The 15,458-nt window shown below is 33.3% G+C and overlaps 1 protein-coding gene across 2 annotated transcripts in view; it reads right to left on the bottom strand.

Moving 5' to 3' along the window:
• Positions 1-308: 308 nt before the first annotated feature.
• Positions 309-15,458, bottom strand: part of LOC134857139 (sodium/calcium exchanger 1-like) — a 110,778-nt gene continuing 95,628 nt past the window's right edge. For both annotated transcript variants that reach the window (XM_063873513.1, XM_063873514.1), the window contains one exon: positions 309-1,106. In XM_063873513.1, the coding sequence (XP_063729583.1) occupies positions 987-1,106 (120 nt within the window). In that variant the 3' untranslated portion in view covers positions 309-986. The remainder of the gene's footprint in view (positions 1,107-15,458) is intronic.

Below are 15,458 nucleotides of genomic sequence, written 5' to 3'. Positions count from 1 at the left end.
GGCTGTATCTAGATAAAAATAATTCTAGAAGGTGAAATTGCAATTGAAATTCATTCATCATTAAAAATAAACATTTTTGAACAAAAAGTACACCATATAAAGCTGCTGCTTTGATATAATTTTTTTTATAAAGATTTGAAGTGAATTGGCTTTGATCGTTTTTGATTCTTTTTTCATTCTTTTGATTTGCTTTTTGATTTTTTGATTAGCTTTGAATTGAAGGAATGAAAACAGAATCTCTTGCAGTTTTTGAAACCATTAATCTTCGAACAAAAAGCATGTCAAAGGCGTTGTGATTATTTCTGAAGGCGGCTTCAAAAACGTGAAACAAAAACGAGAGTAGCAACTGATATCATTTTAGACATCAATTTGTTTTCCATTTGCCTGAAATAATTTAAAAGAATAAAAACACATCAAAACGAATTTACGTAAGGCAAACACTCCCATTCGCAATTACAATAATCATCGTTTCTGATTTTGAATAATCTCATCCAGCAAAGGGGTTAATTTGATTCACTGCCTTCTGAAACACACAGTAATTAAAGGAAAAGGTTTGGGATAAAAAAGATATTCATTGCACTGATTATTTATATGGATCAAATGCCTTTTGTAGGTTTTAGCGCATCAAAAATAAAACACTGAATTTTTGTAGCAAAATTAAACAACTAGTAGAAAAGCCGCAAAATCTTCTAACATCCAAATCAACTGCACGTGTTGTACAAATACTGATTTGCTGGATGAGGATTAAATGTTGGTTTTGGTAAATTTTTGGCGATATCACAATTGGTCATTAAAAACTTATTCATATATTCATATTTGATACGGGAATCGTTTTGAGGACATAGCATATTAGGTTATTATAGGAGAGTCGGGTTCACTTTTTTATAGAATGGTTCTAAAAATTCTAAACCGCGTTTTGAAAGGAATTCAAAATGAAAGGACTTTGAAAGGATTTTTTTAAGAATTTCAGTTTTCCAGGTTTTCAATCAGAAGTATCCAAGAGCTTTTGAGCTGCAGACTGTTGTATATCCGATCCATAACAGAAGTAGGAATCCAGAGGAGCCCCATCGCATAGGCTTCGAGCCACCGAGCTCCCCGCCCAAGATCTGAAACGAAAACGATATTTTTAAATTCAGACCATTTATCCTCGAGGTAAATGTCCGAAAAAGTCTGAGTCTGTTCCGTTCGAGTTCAAGGCTACCTAGGCTAGCGAGGAAACAACGGACTCAATAATGTTTATAATTTTTGAGGAGGATTCCTGGTTTTCCCGGGCTCCAAAAGGGTTTTTCTGGATGACCAAGTCGATTTTTCAGAACTATCAAAAAGCGTTTAAAAGCTGAGTTATATCCGAGGTGGTTAACTCATAGAGTAATTTCGGATAAGGTACACCGTCTGCTCGTCACGCTATCTTATTTTCGGCCGGATAGATTCGTGCAACTTCTTAGTCTAATACCGATCCTAATCTTACTCTTATACTATCTAGTCTCAGGTTGTTTAACTAGTCTCTGCTAGGCTCAATAGATCTAGGGTATACTGGTTTATTGCGGCTGCTGAAGTTCGCTTGGAGAGTCAACTAATTTCTAAGTTAAATTCAAATCTCTCTGGTGCTGAAATTACAAGTAATTTCAGCACTTACAAATAAGTGGGTTGTTAGTTAGATGGATCATGATTGGTTAATATTAAATACTTTACAGTGGTAAAATATCTAATTTATCCATTCAAAAAATGTAGTTTAGATCAGGTTCCACCCATCCGGGTTTTACAGAGTTTTTTAGAATAGTCTTTCTGCAATTCAAAGGATGGATGATGGACGTTGGTTTTTGGCGAACATCATAATTCTTCTGGGTTCTCTTGTCAGAGAAGTTCCAGGTTCAATCGCTGTGTCTTCTCATGACAACGACTGGGTTTTCGCAACAAACTCAAATCTGATTTCAGAATGGTTGGCTATGTCAGGTTTTTCTGTTCCATGTAGAGAACTTCTTTTGGGTTGACCTTGTCTGGGAATGGCGTGGAGATTGTGCGTGGAGGGGATGCCTGATTACTCGGATCTGTACGTATACTTGAACATCGAGGTGGTCATTGGTTTAGTTCAATGAAGTCCTTTTCTGCGAAGTCAAGTCGTACTCTAAACCCTTTGAGTTGTGATTGTGGGCGGCATATTGATTGTGGTTGGCCATTCTTTTTCGAGTGTAGTGGAGTCATTTTGTCTTTGGATGTTCGTCTTTGGTGTTGTATGCTGATCTATATACTGCAAGGTATAATTTATATTTTATAAAATTTTATTAGTTTGGTGTTTTAATTATGATTTTGGTTAGTTGTTTTCACAAAAGCTTTTTGTTTTAGTTCAGTTATTTTGAAGAGTTACTCACCCTTGAGTACCTCTTATTAAAAATAGAAGTGTGGTCACAAAGCGTGGATGTAGCGCGGTGGGTTAGGCCGGCTATAGAGCATGCTCAGGACGTCCTCTCTGGTGGGTTAGGCCAGGAGTGGGAGTATGATTTCGTGCGGTTTCTGTGAGAGGTCCTGTTATGTGATAACTTTTTATGTTGGGTTTATAGTGGTTTTTCTTATATTTTGTTGGTTGTGTCCTTTTTTCAAAAATCAAATTGTTTTTGGTATGGGTTTGTCTTTCGACTTTTTTGTGTTTTATTATTTCTTTCTTAGACTTTATAATAGTCTTCAAAAGAATAAATTATCCAGTTTAAACTGGGTTAATCCGGTTTGGGTACCGTTGGTTTCCTTTTCTTAGTCATGCTGTTATTCTATGTGTTGTGGTGTTTAGTAAGCTGCGTTGGTTAGTTTTGTTTAGTATATAATTCCTTTCCAACCGGGTTAAAGGAAAGTTTGAAACTTGTTATCGTGTGTTAGAGTTGTTGAGTGTGAAAGCTTGAAACTGAAAATCATTATTTAAACAATTCTTCGTGGGCGAGCTGTGCGAGTTTGGATAGAATTTTTGTGCGAGTGAATGGAAATATCAAAAGGTTAGTACTGCATTTTCGTCTTATCAATTTACTACATAGAATTTCAATTTTACTGCTAGTTTTGGGGAAAAATTAAGTTACAAATTTTCATCATTATTAGAATTACTGCTTTTAGGGAAATAATTTATAAATTAAATTACTACATTGGTATGAACTTTATTTAATTTAGCTGGTGCAAAAGATTATTAGAGTTTTGAAAAATTTGAAGAAGTTTTCTATTTTTTATTTTTCTTTTGTGTATTTTGCAGATCATCGTGAGATGAAGACAAAAAATCTAAATAAAACATGAATAAAGAATGGTTAGTGTTTTATTTTAATTTATTAGTTAAGAATATGAAAATTTATACTTACATGTTAGTCGTCGGGGAAAAAACCGAGGGGGAAGATGTCGTGGATTATGTCGGAATTTGTTAGTAACTTTGCTAGTATGCGAATGATGTTTTTAGTTTGAAGCAGTGGCCAAAGCAATTGAAGTGCTTTAATGGTTTTTAGTTCTTCAGTGCCAACTGCAAAATCATAAGGTGTGTTTTGGATGAGATTATATAATTTGTGGTTATATTTAGTGTTGTGGATGAATTCTAATATGGGGATTTCTATAGGTTGAACAAATTCATGTGGGATAAGGAAGGGTCTGGATTCTTCTGCGTTGAAGGTCTTTGTGATGGGACAAAAAATATACATTTGGGTTATGGGATCATAATTGCGAAGAATACCGTGAAGGTTAGTATCTTTGATGCAATATGTGAAGTTAAGAAAAAATGGTGAAGTGTACTTAGAGTTAATAAATTGAAAACGGTGGTGTGGTTGTCTTGATGGAGTGTGTAGATCAAAGTGATTTTTTATGAAGCGATAATATGTATATGTGTGGGTTTGTTTAGTGCGTAACATAATGTCGTGTGAGCAGTGCAAATCTCTTTCATGTGGTGCAAGGAAATGAAAGGTTAGTGAAAATAATTGAAATTTTTCTTTAAAACTTTCGTAAGCTTGTGTGTCGGTTAGTGCTTCAGAAATGATGTGGTCGAATTTGCGATCAAATATATTGAGTGTAAATACATATGGTGTTTTGATGAAAAATTTTTCTGTGATTTGTGGGTTAGCGAAACGGTCATCATCTAAAAATTGGTCTTGGTTAGTTCGGATGATGTTGTGATCGTAATATTCTATTGTAAATTCGTTAGCACGAGGTGCAGTGTTTGTTTTTATTGACTTTTTATACCCTATATAAGTAAATTGTCTATGTGATAATGGTGTGGTGAGTCGATATAGCATATCTTTATTTCTTTCTATATCGATGTGAGTATTAGATAAAGGTAGGCAAAGGGGGTTAGTGAAATGATAATATGATGTCCATTGAAGTGTAGGCATTAAAACGTGTTCATCTACAAAACTGCGTGTGTTGTTAGTGTCGTTAGGGGTGTTTAAAGTATACTGTGGAAATGAAGACAGGGTGATGGCTAAAAAATCGTTCGTGTTAGTGTGATTTGGATGATTAATATATTCACGGGCTGTTCCTGGTTTTGTTGGAAATGGATGGTTCGGGAATTTTCTTTTAAAAGTGCGATAAGCTCTATTAGTGCTATTTGATGATTCGGTGGATGTGGAGGATGGTGTTAATGATGCGGTATAAGCTGAAAAGGGTGTAGGGGTAGGTGGGTTTGATGATTCTATTGTGGATGAAATCTGATTTATAGTGGAATGTTCAAGGTGGAAGGGTTGTTGTTGTAGGGTGATAAAATTATCTAGTTCCTGGGAGATTTGGGGAGTATCTGGAGAATTGGATGATCGGTCTGAATGAATTGAAGAGTAGGTTGGGGTGACTTGTGAAGCATAAGAGGGTGTAGAAATCGATGGGAGTGGGTAATTTGGCGGGATTGGTTGAAAAGGGGGTTTTGAAAAAACTGATGAGTTGGTTTGAAAATTATTGGATGGAGATGGTTCAGAGTCTGCAAATTCGTCAGGGGTTTCAATATCTGGGTTATTGAGTTGTGAGATGGAGTATAAAACTGAGATATGTGAATTAGTGTCTGAAATCATGCCTGATGTTACATTATTGGTTGGGAAATCGGGTGGTGGGAAAGCAAAAAGTGGAATTATTGTAATTGGAGTGTTGAGGTTGGTCGGGTGGGAATTTGAGCGGTGTAGGGATCCAAGTTGTCGGCTCATCGTGGGCTAAAAAAATTATTATTTTGAGACTGAAAAGCGGTGGTATGGGGTTGTTCTATAATTTGTTCATAAGTATTATCATCTTGTGACTGGTGTGTCATTATATGTTGAATGGGACTTTGTGATGTGGTGAGTCGAAAATTTGGATTATGTGTTATTGCTAAATTTCGAAAATTTCGTGGGACTAGTGATAGTGGATGGTTATGTGGTAAGGGTGGTAACTGTGGTGCTGTAGGCGTTATGTCTACATTGTTATGTTCTTCGTCGTATGTGTTCTGTCTTGTTGCTATTTTTGTGTTGTATTCTTTTATTTGTGCGTCTAAAAGAATTTTGTTTATTGATGATGAAAAAATTCCAAAAAATCCTGCAAATAGTATGCGTGCTACACTTGCTTGTCTATTTACTTGTGTGTGTATAGCGCATGTATTATAGATTCCTTTTAAAAGCGAAAAAAGAAATCCTATAAAGTTAAACATTGCGTATAAAATAGTTAATTTTTCTAAGATGTAGTAGGGCCATCCTAGAAAATTGAGAATTTCATTTTTTAGTGTAACAAAGCTAAAAATATTTATAGGTGAAATATCTTGTGGTCTATATTTTTCACCGTTTAGATATATATAGTCTTTAATGTCTTTAAAATATCCGCTATAGTCTTGTGTATAAATATCTGCAAATCCTGCGGTTTCGGCAAGTTTGCGTAAGTTTTGGTCAATTGACTATCTTTGTATAGTGTCCATTTGTGTTAGTAATTCTTGGAATTGTTGTGTTCTAATGTGATGTTGGATATCGGATTTTGAATATATTCCAATTGATTGTAGGTCAATATTTGGGTTTCGAGCAATAGCTCTGATGCTTTCAGGTGAAATTTTTTTGAGTGATTGCATTAAAGTCGGATATGGGGTAAGAAGGTAATATTTATCTTCATCAGGGTTCAGTTGAACTACATTGTGGCTATTTTCTGATCCACATGGGACTGCGGTATCCCAAAAATAGGTTCGTCTTGAAAGTGTGTCAACGAAGTGTACTTTATTCTTGTAAAAGATAGGGATTCTTTTATAGCATCGTTTATCTTCAAAAACATATAGTGGTGATACTTTTTTGGTACAGGTATAAAACCATAAAATGTTTCCTTCATAGTCTAGAAAATTTGATCTATTTCCTGATAGTAAATATCCTGCGTAGGGTATTTTTAATACTGCTAGTGCAAGTGATTGTAGGATTTGTGTCCTTTCTAATTCGCATAGCTGGTGAAGTGTTTCTAATTCAGAGAGTGACATTTCTTGAAAAATTCTGCTAATTGTGTAGTCTAATTTCATATCTAGGTGAATATCATAGTGGATGTTACCGAAATATGTACTATTCATTAGTGATAGTTCTTGTAAACGTGTGCTTCTAGTGTTATGGGGCTTTAGATGTCCACCAGGTTGACTAATACTTTTTTGAAAATCAACTGGTATATATGATGTTCCTTCATTTATGGGGTGACTTGTGGCGTATGGGTCGATTTTTACTTTTCCAGTGGTCATGTCGAATCCTTTTCCGTATTCAACTAATATCTCGGAGTATTGTGTTTTGTGAAGTGGATTTCTGTATTTACATGCAAGTTCTGTTTCTTGATATATTTGAAAACGTGTCAATTTATTTTCTATATTGTGTATGTTTCTAAAATTTGAACTTTGTCTTCGTGATGGGTGGACTTGTTCATATGGAATTGATTGTATAAAATATTTTTCGTGAAATTTTATCATACGAGCATGTATTTTTGCTACTTGAAATGTTGTACATGTGTCTTCGGGGAACCAAACAATTGTTGCTTGTGTTCGTGTTGTAGGGTCACAATAGCCTTGATCGTTTTTACAGGGTAATCTAATTCCTTGATAGATCATTGTGTTGTCAGATAAATCGCGTGTGAGTTGTATTTTTTCGAGTTGTATTTTCCAATCGAAAAACATGATTTCTTGATATTCTTTATTTTTTGTGTCTGCTTTGCAGTTTGATGGGTCATTTATACCAATGTGTGGTATCCAGTGTTTATCGTGTATATCATAAGTTAATCTTCCGTGTGCGCCGTTATATGGGTATTTTTCATCTAATTTTATATGTCCTTGATATCTTTCAAGTTCTGCTTGATGTACAGAATCTGAAAAAACTTGGAAATATACTAATTTTCTATCTGTGTTTTTATTTCTTGTGATATTGAGTCTTAGTAACTCGTTTTTACAATCTTCGGGATTGAGATGTAAAAATCGTTCGATATTACTCTGGTAGAATGATTCGTGGTCAAGTCGGTTTTTATTTCCGTTTGAGACTTGTGAACAATGTACTTTCTTTTCAGAAAATGTTGCTGTGAATTTATATCCTATAACTGTTGTTGCTCGGGCTTTTGAATAAAGTGTCGCTATTACATTTGTTGTTTCTATGGCTTGTGGTTCTGTTTCGCATTGTGATACTTGATTTATTGCATATTTGTGTAGTGTTTTTTGATCGTTTTCTTCACAATCGTAATGTGTTACTAATAAATCTTGGGGTCCTGTGCGGGGGGAAGGGTTTATGTTTTCATTGGAGGTTATTAGAAAAAGGAGTTGGAGAAAAAAACTAAAATTTTCAGAATATACATGTGTATGACAATCCTGAGTATGGGTTATAAAATGTGATGTAACCAATTGTCTTTTTGGTATATCTGTCGTATTTGTATATTACTTCAGTTGTTATAAACGGTGGTGGTAGGGATTGAGCTGTTATATTTGGTGGGTTTAATGGATAGGGATGTTGAGTAATGTTGTTTAATTTAACCGTGATTTCGAATTTTAATTGTAGACTATTTTGTTGGAGTATTTGGATGTTATGATCACGAATGTCTTCGTGAATGTCTTGTCTATATTGTAGTCTATTTAGTGCCCAGTTGTGGAGTCGGTTACTTTCAGGGTGTTGTCCAAATAATGGTGGAGGTCCTGTGAATGTATTCCAGTCTAGCCTTAAAGGAATATTTGTTGATGATTATTCTCGATATCTAGCGTCGAGGTTATTTGGGAAATTTAAGTTAAAAGGCGGTGGTGAAATCTGACTGATTGATGGTGTTGATGGTAGTGATAATGTTTCTGGTAGTGATGAGGATGTTGTCGTGTCCGTAGAAATATCTATTGGATCATTGATTAAATTTGGTTCACCTTGTGTGAATGAATGTGTTGTCCAATATGGTAGTCGTGATGTTTGGTTTGTAGGGTTAAAGGGATTTTCACGTATTTGTTCAGATGTTGGTGTTGAACCTAAGTAATCTGAGGGTAGGCTTGAGGTGCTACGTTGTGAAAGAAGCGTAGGGGTTTCTGGTAATATACCGATGGGGTTTTCTGGAGTACTTTGTGATGGGGATTGATCTATATCAAAATGAACTCGGGGAGTTTGAATATTTCTGTTTCGTCGAGGATGTATAATTTGTCTATTTATTTCGACTGTATTTTGGTTTTGACTAGGATTTCGTATTCTACTTAATTCTTGTGGTAGTGTTGGGTATAAGTTATATGTTGGTTCGCTTAAAGGTGCTTGTCGTTGAACTGGTTCTAGCGGTTCAGATAAGCAAACGTGTCGTTCTTCAAAGGTATATGGATTATCTTGAAAAGAAATTCGTATGGATGTTTGGGGGTTTTGGGTATTTGAAGATGGTGTTGGGTTATCTTGGGATGATGTCGGTGAAGACTGACTGAGTGATTGTTGGTTAACAATTTTTGATGGCTTTTTATTTATTCTTTTAGTGGAAAAATTTATGTTTATTATAGTATTCTTCTAGAAAAAGAATTAGGAGGATTGTTGCTAGGGCGAATGTGATGATTGCTTTCTTTATTCATTTGCATATTGTCAAGATGAGGGATGATAGAAATGTTATAAAAATTACAAATAGTAAAAAAATATCTGTTCTACTAAAAATGGTTCTTATCATTTAGATAAGTTTTGTGAATCGTGACTGTGGATATAGTCAATAGCTTTTGAAAGCTGGAGGTATAGTTCAAATATGGAATAGAAAATTAAAAAAATATTGCAAAAAATGATTAAGATTATTACAAAAGATTCAAAGGTATCAAAAAGAAATATGATTAAAAGTTTAAATATCGTTAAAAAGTTTATGAAAATGTTGAGTATTAAGTTGACTGGTCGAGAGAAGAGCATTTAAGAAATGGCTTCTCGATCGAATATTTTTTGTTGTTTGAGGCAATTTTCAAGTGTGGTCGGATTATTTATTGGTTTTTTGACAAGTGGGTTGAGTTTTGTGAAAAAATGTTGGGGGCGAATTTTATGGTGATTGGGAGGTCTTCTTTGTCTTTATTTTTATTTGTCAAGTGATCTGGGGTATTTTTGAGATTTTTATACTTTAGGCTAATTAAATTGGTCGTTCTTTTACTTTAGGCTAATTTAACATATTTGTTTGGGGGGTATTTGAGATCAGAGTTGGGGAAATAATGTTGATCTTTGGGTTATTAGATAAGGGAGGGTTATGATATTATGGTGGTATTTATTTTAGTTGTCAAGTTGGAGTGGTTTGCTTATTTTTGACCTGGAGGTCGCAAAGTTATAGTTATAGATACGCCTGGAGTTTAATGTCGTTCGTCTAGTTGGAAGGTGACGGATTGGATGAATCTTATTGGCTAATTTTGAACTAGAATTGTTGCTTGTTTGTCAGCATGTTATTTTGAAAAATGAAAGTTCATAATATTTCAGAGGTGCAAAGATTATGAAATATAAAATTAAAGCTGTTTTTGAAATTCGACTTTCTTTAATATTTTAGACTGTGGAATGAATGTTTTATAGTTTTTACGTGGTTGATTTCTAAGTCGTGATGACTCTCTATGTTCTGATTTGTCGATTAGTTCTTGGGGTATTATTTTTTCTGTCAATTTCCTATTTTTTCTTTCTTTTTGAGGTATATTTTGATCTAGCTTTTTTGTGTTGTTTTTCGTTATAGTTGATTTTTTATTTTGGTTTTCGAGATGAATGTCATGTTGTTCTTTTGTTTTATTCTCCGTATGTGGTGGGGTATTTTGAATAACTTTTAAACCTGTGAAAGAATATAATTGAGTTAGTTCGCGTAGTGCGTATTCTTTTGGGTAATAAGGTAATAGGTTGTTTCGGTGTTGAACAATTTCTTTTTTGTTTGAGTCGGTAATTTATATGTGACATCAGTGGGTTTGGCAATTATTTGGTATGGTCCTTTTCGAAGGGGTTGTAATTTTTTAGAGATTCCTTTTTCAGTGTTAAAATTGGGTATTAAAACAAATGTTCCAATTTTTAAATCGGAGGCTGGTGTAAAGCGTGAATTTATTTGTTCATTAATGTTTTGTCTTTGTAACAACTTTTTTGTTACTTTTTGGTAAATTTCATTGTGTTTTTTATCTCTGTTTAAAATCCATTCGGTGTGTGTACCGGAGGCTAATTTAAGAATTTGTGGGTGATGAAAATGATCTTCATCGTGTGTATGTAAAGGTAAGTTGTAACAAATTGATTCTTTATTCGGTTGACAATAACTTTGTGCATTTTTATGAGAGTTTGCTGTAAACATAATTGGTTTGCGTGGCTTTTGACTAAAAACCATTTCATATGGTGACATTCCTAGAGTTGTCGTAATTTTTGAATTATATGCTAAGGGAAATAATTTTACATCTGCTGACCATTCAGTGTATTTTGTGTCATTTCCATTGATGATACATCTAAGATATTCTTGTAGTGAACGGTTCATACCTTCGACTAAGCCGTTTGTCCAAGGTGCATGAGATGTACGTGGTTTGTGTTTGATGTTATATAAATGACATAATGTGATGATTTCGTTATTTATGAATTCTGTACCGTTGTCTGTAACTAAAATTTCTGGTAGTCCGAATTTAGCTATCCAGTGTTCATAGAGTGTTGTGTAAGCGTAATAAGCGTTACAATGTGGTACTGGGTTAAGTGCTACATAATGTGTAAATGCGTCAACAATTACCATAATGTAGGAGTTTCCTTCGGATGAGGGTGAAATTGGTCCTTTTGTATCAAATGAGATACGGTGGTTAAAGTACAAACTTTGTCCTTTAAAATCTTGTTTTTGTGCTATTTGTTTTTGATTTGGATAAGGTTTATTTAGCTGACATACTATACAATCATTGCATAGTACTTTTATCCAAATTGGTGCATTTGGGAAATAAAAATTCTGTATGAAATTTGAATATGTTTTCTCTGATCCAGAGTGTCCTTTAATGTTTTGTGTATGCGAGATGTTAAAAGCTATGAGAATCATACTTAAAGGGAGACAGGGAACTGTTGATTCATTTAATTGGTATTCTAGAAGGTCTGTGTTTTCATTAATTGTTGTATTGTTGAATTTTCGAAAATATCGGAGAAGTGTTTTATTTCCTAAAATCGTGGTATCTGCTTTTACGGGTTTAGTTTTATACTTGTGCCATGATTTTAGTTGTCTAATTACTGGGTCAAGATTTTGATATTGTTTCAAGGTTGTAATTGTAATTTTTTCTGTTGGAGGGAGAAAAATGTTTTCAATTTCTAATTTAGATAAAGGAATTGTATCAAGTGGGTCATGGAGGTCAAAAACTTGATTTATTGTGTATTTTGAATAGTTTGTTTGTGGTCCTGATAAATTTATTTTATCAGTTAGATTTTCTTTTTCAATCAATGGAAAAAGGTCTTTTTTATGCGAGTGTTGTTTTACTCTTTTTTGTTGGGTGTTATTTTTTATCCATTGTGAGTATGGAATTGGTTTAAAAGTTGATGTTCCAAGTAGATCAACTTCGTAGTGGTTATTTTGGCAATCTAAATAAAATGGAAAGTGTTGTAGGTTGTTTATCTGTGATTGTTCAACGTCAGTTTTTACTGCATATTTGCATTCTAGTCGGGGTGATGTTTCGTTTTCTGCAAGGTAAAATTTTATATTTTTGGGTATTTCAACTGTAGTTTTACGTGTAAGTAATTCAGGTGGTGTATTTCGACTTAAAGTGTCTGGTAATGCAAGATTTTTTCCTGCTGTCCAAACTATATGTTAGTTTGGGAATTTCATTAGAATTAATTGAAATCTATAAACTCGGTGATTTGGATTAGATTTTTGTGTAAAGAGAAAAATGATTGGTTTGTGATCTGTGAATAAAACTGTTGGATGTTTTGATCCAAGTATTAGAAATTCATATTCTGTTAGTGTATATATTATGGCTGTACATTCTCTCATTAGAGTTGAGAGTCGTAGCTCTGCTTGAGCGAATAATCGAGAATTTGCTGATATAAGGTTCATTTTGTTTGTACCATTGTGTGATTGTAATAATGCTGCGCCGATGCCAAAATTCGAAGCATCGCACATTGCATAGAATGGTTGATTTGGATCTGGAATTGTATTCGAAATTTGTTCAGTTAAGAGTTTTTTAATTTCTTCAAATCGTGCTTGATGTTCTGTGTTCCATTCAAAATTATTTTGTTGTCTAAGTATATTATAGAGAGGTCTTAGGTATAATTGCATTTTATAGACATATTTGCTTAAAAAATTTAACATTCCAAGGAATTCTTGGATTTTCTTTTTGTTTGTTGGTGGTTGGAGCTTTTGTATAGCATCAATGCGTGATTTTAATGGAGTGATTGTTTTTCTTTCTATATTATGTCCTAAGAATTTAACTCGTGTTAAAAAGAAGTGTGACTTGTCGGGAGCGGCCTTCAGATTTTCGTTCTGAAGTATTTTGTGATAGTGTTCTAAAACATTAAACATTTCTTCTTTTGTCTGTGATTGCATAAAAAAATCGTCTAAGTAGGTGATTGCGATTTTCTTAAGTATTAGTGGTCGAAAAATTTTGCTCATAAAAGCTGAAAATGCTGCTGGTCCTATGGATATTCCATAGAATAGGCGGTTGAATTCATATTGCTGATTTCCAATAACAAATTGTGTTAAGCGTCGCGATTGTTCATCTAGTGGCATTTGATTATATGCACTATTCATATCTGCGGTTGTAAAGTATTTTCCGTTTATTTTTGTTAAAATAACTTGTATTGGTTCAATAGGCCAATTGCATTTTGATTCGTCTGTTAGTGAATTAAGATATCTAGCGTCTAGTACTATTTTTAATGATTCTCCTTTTGCTAGGATGATAACAGGGTTGATAAATGTGTTACCTTTTGGTGGATCTTCTTTGTTTACCGGTGAAACTATATTGTATTGTTCTAAAATATCGAGTAATCTGTTCACTTTATCGTGTAAATGAATTGGTACTTTACTTGCTCTTTGTTTTTTGAAAACTGCGTCAGGTTTTAATGGGAGATGTAGTGATGAACTGATTTTGCCAACATCAAATTTAGATGTTGCATAGACGATGAATATTTTATTAGCTGTTTAGCTAATTTATCAAATTCGTCTTGTGTTATTTGTGAATGTTGAAAGTTAAACATTGTTAAAAACTTCTGTTGAGTCTCTGTGTAGTTACTTATGTTGAATGTAGGTTTGAAATATGGAGTTTTTGTGAAATAATCTGTATTTCTTTTTTCATTACTTATTATATTATTTATGGATAATTCTTCATTAAGAATTGTGGATTGACAAATATCTAATAATTGGAGTATATTATTTACGCGGTATGCTTTTTCGTGTATTGGTGATATCGTAGCGTTGGTTTCGCAATAGCCTAAAAGTCCTAAAGGTAATGTTACTTGATAGGGTGTATTGTTGTATACATGTAGAGAAATAATATCTGAATTCGAGTTTTTTAAATATTTTATGGATGAGATTGTGATTTTGAAAAACTTATGGATAGGTTTGAATTCAAAATCTGACATATAGAGTTGTTGTCTGTTTTGTTTTTTATCATATTGGTGAACTTGTTTTATTGAAAAATTATATATGTTTCCTGATAGTGGTTTCAGGTGTTTTCTTTGTTGATTATATATCGGATAAAATTTTGAAAAGAATGGTGGTTGTTTATTTAATCTTTGAAAAAATGTTAGGGATGTGTCTTTTGTTTTTGTGTATTTATCTTTGATTAGTATTTTACCATTCAAAATGTTTATTGTTGGTACATATTTAGAGATAAATGGTATTCCAATGATATTGTGTTTAATATCAGTGATATGAAATATTTGTTTAAATGGTTTATTTAAAATTTTATTTTGCACTATTGTTCTTGTGGGGAGAAGGAATAATTGAATTTTTCCATAGTTTACTAATGTTGATCCTTGTGCTGTTGCTAGTTTACTGGAGGTTTCAAGAGGCGTTAGTTTTGGGTGTAATGATTTTATCTCATTCCATGTGGGAATGTTTATTATGTTTGATTCTGCTCCTGAATCAATTAAAAAATCAATTTCAAGATCTGGTGGTTGAAATTCTTTGTTTCTTGGACTTTCTAAAAGAAATGGTATTGTCCAAATTTTTTCTTTGGGTTGTTCTTTTTGTATATTTTGATATATGTGATTTGTATTCAAGCATTTTGTTTTGTCATTTTCATTGGATTGACTTGTAGTGTTGATTTCGTTAGTTTCTTGTGCCGTTTGTGTAGAATGGATGGGTTCAATATAATAATTGTGAAGGAGTTCTAATTGATTTTCATATATATGTGATGAAAAAGGTTGTTCATATATAATAGGTTCGTAGTCATTTCCGACTGCTATCATATTGATGGAAATAGTGTTTCCTGTATCACTTTCTGAATCTGATGATTCACAGTTTATTTGATTTAGTTGTAGTTCGTTATTTCCTGTGTCATCAATAACTGGGGGGTCTGATGTTGTTTCTGGGTTTGATTGTACTTGATTAATATTTCTTTGATGTTTAGGTGTACTACTTCTTTGGCGATTGTTAGAATTATTATGATGGTTATTATTCCTGTGTGGTGATTGGGAATAATTTCTATAACGGTTATTATAACTTGGATGTCGATTTTGTGAATTATTTCGTGATCTGTTTTGATAATTATTGTTTGGTCGGTTATAGTTTGATCTATTATATGAGTTATTCCTTGATCGATTGTTCGGGTAATTCTGGTTTCGGTTGTTTGAATAACTTCTATTTCGATTATTGGAGTAGTTTCTATTTCTATTGTATGATGAGTTTCGTGATTGATTGCTTGGATAGTAATTATTCCTTGATTGGGAATTAGATCTAGAAACAAATTGTGTTGTATTTGAATTTGATCTGGAGTAGTTATTTCGACTATTTGGTCTATTGTAATGATTTTGTGACGAATTTTGTGTATTTCTTCGTTCTGGTGATCTTCCTCTATAACTTGAGTTATATGGTGATTGAGTTCTCGTGTAATTGGTATTGTTCGGAAGTGGTTTTCCTGAACTGGTGTTGCTATATACATTTTT

Source organism: Symsagittifera roscoffensis, chromosome 1 (genome assembly GCF_963678635.1).
Source record: "Symsagittifera roscoffensis chromosome 1, txSymRosc1.1, whole genome shotgun sequence".
In the NCBI taxonomy this organism is placed as follows: Eukaryota; Metazoa; Xenacoelomorpha; order Acoela; family Convolutidae; genus Symsagittifera; species Symsagittifera roscoffensis.
This window is presented reverse-complemented; position numbering and strand designations above follow the sequence as displayed.